General features: G+C 40.4%; 1 protein-coding gene across 1 annotated transcript; it reads left to right on the top strand.

The window, feature by feature from the left end:
- Positions 1-3,737: 3,737 nt before the first annotated feature.
- Positions 3,738-6,123, top strand: gem (GTP binding protein overexpressed in skeletal muscle; the record flags this gene model as incomplete). The annotated part of the gene is made up of 4 exons (XM_083760730.1): positions 3,738-4,271; positions 4,644-4,720; positions 5,423-5,624; positions 5,840-6,123. Exons 1-4 carry the CDS (start codon positions 3,893-3,895, stop codon positions 6,121-6,123), a joined length of 942 nt encoding a protein of 313 aa, XP_083616856.1. The 5' UTR covers positions 3,738-3,892.
- Between the last annotated feature and the right edge of the window lie 3,768 nt (positions 6,124-9,891).

Genomic DNA, 9,891 nt, shown 5'->3' with positions numbered 1-9,891 from the left:
GCTTTCTATTCCTGAAAAGTTGCAATGCGACAATGGAAGCAATTTCATTTCTGTTCTTCACCAATATTCAATAAATGCCTTTGTGAATAGGCAACCCTGATTCCCGCTCCTGAGTTGTGTATCAGTCGCCACAATATATACGGTATATATTTAATCTTGTTAAAAATAATCTGCCTAACGATGATGTCACTGGTGGACGGGTTTCTGAACGGCCCACAGCCCGTGGTCCTTTAAGTCTTTAAATATAATTGTATAGTATAGAGGACGGGTCCATCTGCTCGACTGTCCCCTCCTATGGACAGCTTATCTCTTACCATGTTCTGTCTCACTTCATCCACTTTGTCAATCTAAATATCTATTAAAGGTATATTCAGTGATTTCACTTAATTCAAATATCACTTTTTTTTTGTTTTGTTGTGATAATCCTCCCTACTATAGAGTGTGCTGACCATATAAGGAGTTGCTCCCTGTCCCCAGTTAACCCCTGGGGGTCAAAAAACCTTAGGTTTCGTTTTTGACTCTCTATCCTGATTGGACGAAAGGCTGGGTCCCACAGCCAAAAACGAAACCTAAGGTTTTTTGAGTGAAATCACTGAATATACCTTTAACCCCAAATTATTTTTTTAATTAATTTAATTAATTTAACTTTGTCCCTTGAATAACTGCTTTCATTTCCCACCCAAACGCCTGAGTTTTGTTATAGCAACCTGCTCTTGTAATCCCCAAATCCTTTCTTCTTCTTCTTGTGCCTTTCATCTGTGCCACTGCAGTCGTCATACAGTATCGACCAATACTGTGCTCAACTCTCCTGGCACTCTTCCCGTGTATGGAGGCCAGGGCCTGCAGGAGGACACACACAGTATAGTATGTATAGAAGCATACTGTGTTTTTTTCTTCAACACACTGCCAAGCTCCAGTCAGCCGCCTCCCCTTTCCTTCCCTTACCTCTTGAGCCCTGGTCCCGCTCCAGCACTTAAAGGTATATTCAGTGATTCCACTCAAAAAACCTTAGGTTTCGTTTTTGGCTGTGGGACCCAGCCTTTCGTCCAATCAGGATAGAGAGTCAAAAACGAAACCTAAGGTTTTTTGACCCCCAGGGGTTAACTGGGGACAGGGAGGAACTCCTTATAATGTCAGCACACTCTATAGTAGGGAGGATTATCACAACAAAAAAAAAAAAAGTGATATTTGAATTAAGTGAAATCACTGAATATACCTTTAACATGGATTTAATGTCACTCAGTCATCTGTCTAGCAGATCAAATCAGATTCAGAACTGCAGCAGCAGGCCCTGATTCCATACAGGGATACCGGAGAACTCGCCAGTTTTCCGATTGCATTGAATTGAGAGAGAGAGAGAGGATAGTTGTTTAGAGTTTACACTAGATGAATTTGGAATGCTAAACTTACACCAAAGTACCGAAACAATCTAATTCATTAGTAAACAATTTCCTGAATTGGTAGGCCTACTATCATTGTTATTCACATACTCAACTTTTTATCATTATCTAGCTGACCATGTAATTGCACAAAATAATTTGATCACTTTGGAAATCAACTATAACATCTGTGGGTTTGACATACTACACTGATGACAGCATGTTAGCATAATGATGAAGACATTGATGAAGAACTTTCGCTGCGGCGAGTTGGAAAACTGGCGAGTACTCCGGATACCCCATACAGCAGTCCTGAAAAACAGCAGCCGAATTAGCAGCATAATCCTGCTATTATTGTTATGAATTTCCATGACCTCATAATCTCCCTTTCTCGCACACACAAACACTCAATGCACATACAAACATACCAACATGATGTCCTTTCCGTTCAGTTCTGGGAAAATACTTATAGTGGGGAACAATCTGTAGTGTACTCCAGGGACCCCTGGGCATTTGGGTTTATTCTTAGATTGTTCATTCACAAACAAGATGTTGTCTCTGACAGCATAGCAGACTGTCTTTAGACACTATCATCTCAATGGATTCATTAAAGAGCTGCTGCATCTGAACTGATGATGTTAGATTAGTTTAAATAACTTCCTATAACAAACATAACGGAACACACAAACTCAAAACTCTTCTCAAAGGTTTTATTGTCCTAACACAAACATTAAATGCCATTGACAATGAATGGACAATTTTGTGTGTTTGTGTAAACACAAACATTGCGTAACACAAACTTTGATGAAAAAGGTGAGGATGCAAATTGTGATTGGCCGGAATGAGATGATGTATGATGGTGTACGATGATTAGTGCGCCCCTCACTTCACATGGCGAGTGTGATTTAAAATAATAATTATTATCTATGCCTTTTATTTGCATTCAATGTTGAATGCATTGCCACCTTTAAAGCTTCAACAATGCTTTTCTGTGTAAACTGCTCTGAATGCTCTGATGTTTTGACTATGATGTTGAGTTTAATGACTGCATTTTTTTAGCTTCATATAGGAATGTACAAATCTCTAATTCAGAGATTTTGAAGTCTGGAGCAATTCAGCAATATCTGAATAAATGTTAGTCTGTTTGCTCAAAATTTTAAAGTAGTGCTTGGCTGGGTTGCCATTACAGTATGTTTTTAGATCATTAAGCCCAGTCCCACATGGTACCCGTCTACCCGAGTCATTCAGTATAACCTACACTGCTGTTGTGTATAACTCTTGAACCGTAAGTTGTGGTACAATAAATGCCCCCCCATGGATCATGATGTAACTACCCATATAGGGCCATTTGTGCCAGACTCCATTTTCCACCATTTAGCGTTTCTTTAAAACACATTTTAGTGGAAAACTAATATACCAAAATGGTATACATTATCTTTGGAGTCATGTGATCAAGAAGTATCATGGGTTTGATTTTTCATATTCCATTAGGCTAAGACTGACAAATGTGTGAGGCCCTGGATAGACAACCCGGCCTGGAGGAGAGGAGACCTGCAGAGGCCTACTCTTATCTCTCAAATAGGACTGACAGTATGAGATGTTTGGATCTGCTATCGTATCAGGATGTCTCATTGGATCACCTGGTGAGAGCTAGCATGCCACTTGGATGTGGGCAGCTGTGGTCCTTTCCATGCACAGCTGGCCTGGTGAGTTTGAAACCAACCCGAGGCTCTTTACAAGTCTTCCCCTCTCTCTGTCTCTCCCACACTGTCACTATCAAGAAAAAAGACAGACATGTCAGGTGGAAATTACACAGCATAATAATATTATTGTTAGTCTTGTAAACACAATATAGTCATGGTTTCTAATTGTCAATGTATAGGATACCTACCAACGTTTTCAGGCTTAGGCAATTACGGTAGCCTATACTTTGGAAAGAGATGATTATATTAACATCATATGTCAAAGACAAACACGTGTTGAACCTAAACTGAATGTCTTAAACTAGCAAATACAGTTTTTTTTTTTTTTTTTTAATTGTATATCTTATCATGGGCTATCCGCCCATCCTGCTGTGCACTTGGGGATCCACCAGACCAGGATTCACCCTTCATGAGTGGATGACGTCAAGGAAACACTTGACTCAATCCCCCCCCGTCCCCTCCCTTCAGTTTATATATATATACAAGGGGCAGCGAAGGTCCATCTTATAAACAGAAGTGAACGACTGGGATGCCAGGCAAAATTCAATAGACGAATCTACTGATCAGTGACTTCTGTGTAGTAAGCTAAGCACAGTAAGCAGGTGTTGGAGTTTTTAAGGGTTACATTTCATTTCTGCTTGTTGCGTTTTGGGTTCAGTTCGTTCCGTATACGTTTCGCCCGACTTTCTTCTGTCGTTTTCTTGGTACCAGATCTGGAATAAATAACTCGCCATATTATCTTTTAGCCTACTTGGATTTACTCATAGACGTATTTATTTAAGTGATCAGAATCAGATCATCAGAAGAACGATGTTCTCCAGTATGCGTCGGCACAGCCTCCGTTTACAGCACGAGTTGCACCGGTGGAGTGTTGCTGGTGCTGCTGGTGGTGGTGAGTCTGTCCATTGTTCCGACAGACTCTCTCGGCTCCCTGTAAGCTGCATGTCCCGTTCCAAGTCGTGCATCAGCTCTGCCGGAGAGTCCAACGGCAGCCGGGACAGCTGGTCCTCCTCAGACTCTGTCTACTCTAACTCTTCGGACTCCGCCGGGGAGACGGGGGGATGCGGGAGTCCGTTCCGCGTGGTCCTGTTAGGGGCCAGCGGGGTCGGTAAGACCCTGTTCGCCAGCATCTTCGCAGGTGCCGCGGAAGGCATGGACACTGATGATGACTATGATGAGCCTTATGGAGGTGAGAAGGTCCACATTGACATGACATGGTTGTTTCTTTGATATAGTTAAGATTAGGCCTAGTTAAAATGTGTTAGTAAAAATGTTTGAGAGGTGGTTCTTAATTTATGGTCCGGGTTTCTGTCTGATACAAAATCTTTTTAAATGGGGCTACAGTGCTACACAGCTAGGCTACCTAATATCAATTTGGGAATATAGGCTACTCAGGATTGGCCACATAATCATCTTTTACACATTGAATTGTGATGAAATAATGCTTAACTAATGTAGCCTAAGGCTATTAGTTAATTAGTTCATTAGTTAATAATTATTTCATGAACCTTATCTGCAAGTGTTACCACATTTTCTAACAAATAGTTCCTGCTTGTTTCAGATGCAGTGTGCGAAAAGACAATTCAAGTGGACGGAGAGAGTGCAACCATAACTCTGTTTGACACATGGGATCCAGAGGTGAGGAAACAGGAAAGAATGTCAAAAGCATGTTAACTAGGGCTGCACGATCATCAAATCTTTTCCAAGTGTCTGTTTTCACAACTGAATGACTACTGAATGAGATGAGTACACAAATTAAATGTAGAAAAATGTAAAGTTTATTTTTACTTCAGATTTTACATCATATTTGATTTGGCTTTTGTTCTAGACTAGAGGTACTAGACACTTTTGATTTATATTGAACTCATTGATGAACTATTTTTTGGTGAAAACCCAATATTCAATAATTAAATAATCTGTATTATTTTGAGACCGATCCGATACTCATATGGCATTTTTATGGCAGATCTGGCCGAATCAGATTATGCTACCAATTAATCGTGCATCCCTAATGTTAACCAATGTAACCAAACTTATTCACAGGGGTCTGGGACAACCAGGGCGAAAAAAGCAGATCTACAAGCTCACAACACCTAAAATACACACATCAACATGAATCCAGTAAACTGTGACATTCCTTCAACAAATAAACGTGAATCCAACATAATAATAATGTGTAAACAAACAAACATTAATTTACATGCACAACACTGATGATAGTGCTGTCAAACAATGAATATGAAATAGGGAACAGTTTAATCTGCAACACAATTTTATACAATAGTGGGGGTCTCTGCTTCATCTCTCTGTTAAGCGTTCCTTGTGTGTGTTATTTTGCAGGATGAGAGCAAGTGGGTTCAGGAGCAGTGCATGCATGGTGATGCATATCTGTTGTTATACTCCATAACTGACCGGAGTTCGTTCCTGTGTGCATCAGAATTGCTTATCAGCTTGCGTCGCCACCGCCCTGCACAGCACACACCAATCATCCTCGTGGGCAACAAGTGTGACCTGGTGCGGCGCAGACAGGTGTCATTCAATGGTAAGGAGAAACAACTCCTGTGTGTGCGACTGTGCGTGCGTGTGTGTGTTTATTTTCTTATTATTTTCTGAAAATGAACTAGGGCTGGGACAGAAATCTAATATGACAATCTCTATATGTGACAATATTTTAGCAGTATAGTATAGTATAGTATAGTAAGTATAGCATTTAAGTGCTTATACTCATCAATCTTTGTGTGCCATGTCTTCCTTCAGAAGGCCGTGCATGCGCTGCAGTTTTCGACTGCAAGTTCATCGAAACGTCGGCCGCCATGGAGCACAACGTGTGGGAAGCGCTCCAGGGCATCGTGCGACAGCTGCGTCTGCGCAGGGACAGCAAGGCGGCCAACGCCCGGCGCAGTCACACGTACTCTAATGCACGTCGCGACAGTCTGCCCATGAAGGCCAAGCGTTTCCTAGACAAGGTGATGGCGAAGAACAACACCAGCATGGCGTTCAGGCTGAAGTCCAAGTCCTGCCATGACCTCTCTGTGCTCTAGTCTAGGAGACAGAGGACGCCCATTCATTTCCATTGTTCCATTCAGACATTTCCATTGATGAAAGACTCATTTCATTTAACTCTGAAAGTGTTCAAATGGACCCGAATGGACTCTTAAAAACATGATCAGATGATGGCCAGTACAGCTCATTTGGCCAACTATATGGAACCAATAAGCACAATGAGCAACAAAGAAATTCCGCTCCCTCCACTGGCTCCCGGTCGCTGCCCGCACAGAATACAAAACTCTGATGCTGGCATTCAAAGCAACCAAAGGTATGGCTCCCCCATATCTTGCAAGTATGATCGAACCCTACAAACACTCCCGCGCACTCAGATCAGCCAACGCAGGGAAGCTGGAAGTACCCTCACTAAAAACGCCGGGACAACGCTCCACACGTCCCAAACTCTTCTCCCTTCTGGCTCCAAAACTGTGGAATGCACTTCCCATTGCAGTCAGAACTGCAGCATCACTCCCAATCTTCCGCCGTAGTCTGAAAATCCACCTTTTCAGACTCCATCATGGCCCATAGCACTTACCCCACCCCCTTAGATAGCATTTCTGTAGACTTAGATAGCATTTGATACAGACTTATAGCATGTTATGTAGACAGTACTATAATTGCATTGTATGTAGTCATAGCACGTCATAGTTTATATGTATAGTTTCATTATATAGATATTCCACTGTTACTTTCTTAGCTTACGCATGTTTCATGATAAATGTTTTTATGTGATGTATTCCCATGCTTTTTGTTCTTGCTTAATGTAAATCGCTCTGGATTAAGAGCGTCTGCTAAATGCCTAAATTGTAAATTGTAAAATGAAAAATGTCTAAACTGTCCACCAAAATGTGTCATTATCAATTATCTGCATTATCATTTTAATTTACATCCAGTCTCAGAATGTATGAGTCACTTAGCACGTAGCAGTAGCACTGCACATTGTTGTATGAGTTACAATTATATGTTTTAATAACTTATATTAAAATATTTATATTAAATTATTTTAAATGTTATGTTAATCAGTCCTAAATGGATACTGATTTATTTTGACATGCTACCTCTGTTCAGCAGTCTACATTAGACTGATTCGCCTGAGCTAAAAACCCTGTGTGCCAGCCTCTGTGATGGACTGCGACAGTGGTTCTCAAACCTTTTAGGCTTCAGTACCCACTTTCCCTGATTTCTGGAAAAACAAAATTTTGCTTAGAAAACTATAGGAAAAATAAACATAGCTATAGGATATGATGCTATATATGGAATGAATGATAATGGGAAAGCGTTCCAATTAGTGCCTCCTGAACAGATTTCACATGTTTGTCAATGTTTTAGCCTTAAACATAACAGTAAAATACTTACCTACACTTTTGCTTACCCCTAGGGGACCGGGTATACAATATGTACCACCATTTTAAGAAACACGGGACAATGGCTGATATGTCATATCTATGTGGCATAAACTTGACAGAATGTTGACTATTTTAAACATTTATCCTAGTGTAGAATTCCTCTGTCCTTCTGTCATTTCACATCCATGTCTATTTTGCTGTCATAACACCTGCCATGTTTGTCGTTTATTATATATCCCAAGTGCCAAGATTAATATTTGTAAATGTTGATGTCAATTACATGGAGGTATTTCAATGTTTTTCTTTTAACCCTAGCTAAGTTGTTTTCATTCAACTTGAGGCTGTACTGTATTTTGTTACTTTTTCCATTATGGCTCCAATGGAATAAAATGGTTGTTAGTACCTTAAAAAACCTTCTGCTGTCAATACTGAACTGTCATACATGTATAGCATTAGTTGTGTCAAGATTGACACAAAGTAGAGTATATACGTATAATCATGACATGCACACAACAAAGAGACAGTTGAGGCTGTTGAGGCTCATGCCTCAACAGCATGAGCTGATTAGATATGAGTCAAGTGGTGACAGTCATATTGAACTTTCAGTTTCAGAGACTAAATTTGGACCACATGTACAAGCCAGTCAAGCCTGTATGCTGTGATTAGAATGTCATATACACAGACTGTGTGTGTGTGTGTGTGTGTGTGTGTGTGTGTGTGTGTGTGTGTGTGTGTGTGTGTGTGTGTGTGTGTGTGTGTGTGTGTGTGTGTGTGTGTGTGTGTGTGTGTGTGTGTGTGTGTGTGTGTGTGTGTGTGTGTGAGTGTGCTTTATCCATCTTCAGTAATGTTCACCTCTACTATACCATCAATATTACAAACAGCTAGTCTGGCTTATACAAGCCCTGTGAAGTAATGACTCACCCACCGCCTGTTTTCTGTGGTTGCAGATTCACAGATCCGTACTTGCTCTCAGCTCAAGTGGAAAGAGCAAGTTAATTCTATATGTACAGTTAAACCTATCCATTTGTGAAGGTTAGCGTAAAAGACAAATAGTTAAACATTACCATATTTATTTATTTTAACATGCTTCTGCTTTATTTGAGATAAATGGTAAAGATGAGAGAGGAGAGGGCATTCAATGAAGCTTACAAGCTGGATTTAAACCCACCACTTGATAAGAAAATGCTGATGAGCCGTCATCAATGTATTTTCACTACTACTTCACTAGGCAGGGTAACCTCCCTGCTATTGTCTCCAGTTGGATTGTCTGTCTGCAGTCTGCAGTCAGCTGCACATGAAGCACACCCACCAATGGAAAATCAAAAACAGGAAACAGTTCAAAAGGTCAAAGGTCTGAAGATAATTAAAATGTTCTGATGAATTGCAATCTGAACTCTTTTCTCCGTCTATTCTTTCCGCTTTAGCGTTTCATGTTGGATCATGTCAACCCCTACTATATTCTAACAACCAAAAATACCTGAACATAAATTATTCCAAAATCATGATAATTTGAAAGGATATGCTCTAAAAGCACCATTGCAGTTCAGAATAAACTTTTTCTCCTATTAGTCTTGGCCTTTAGATTACTGTACTTTATGACACTATCATTGTTCTGGCAACTCTTCCTGCCTCCTTTACTCCTCTGCCTATTGGCTCCCTATTGGCTCGGCCAGGGTATGATTAGACAATCATTAGGTTCAATAAAACATGCTGGTTAACACTTGGTTAACGTTTGACCAGCCAGAATGGGGCTGCCGGGATCACTCTGTAGTTTGAGGAGTGACTCAAGATCTCTCCAACAAGGTATGTCTCGTTCCTCTCTCTCTGTCTCTCAGTTTTGTATTTTACCTGTGTTATTTGCTGTTTTTGGGGGGCTACGCTTAAGAGGCAAAGGGTCCACATCTGCAAGTTTTTGTAAGTGTTGTGTATCATGTTTAGCCTGTCTGATGGTGAGAATGTGTCATGATCTTGATATGACTTTGGAAAGACCTCTAGACTTTGAGACTTGGATAGTCTGTTGAGCATAGCAACTGCTAACATGGCTTGTGTGTGACGGTGGCAAGTTTGGTCTCATAAAAACTGAAATTCAACATTATCATTCACAGTGGTGTAAAATGTTTAAATGTCGACCTGTTTAGCTTATTCACTGTCTGAAGATAACACTAAGCACTTTTAGACACATTCTAACATTTGTTAGTTACCAACCGAAACCATAGTTTCAGTCGGAGTTGTTGGAGTTATCTGTCTATAAATCTGTCATGTCAGGTGGCAGTTAGTATCTTTATAGTCAGTTGGCAGATTAGGTTGCCATCAGGAAGTCAGTTCTATTGCTAAGAACCACGTTTTTAGTTAGATTAAATCAAATTCTGTTTATTGGAAATGGAGTTTGAAAAAACGGTGAAGGGACTACTTTGTTGT

Source organism: Protomyctophum parallelum, assembly GCF_964188405.1.
Source record: "Protomyctophum parallelum genome assembly, chromosome: 3".
Lineage (NCBI taxonomy): Eukaryota > Metazoa > Chordata > Actinopteri > Myctophiformes > Myctophidae > Protomyctophum > Protomyctophum parallelum.
Note: the sequence above shows the minus strand (reverse complement) of the source record. Positions and strands in the feature narration are given on the sequence as shown.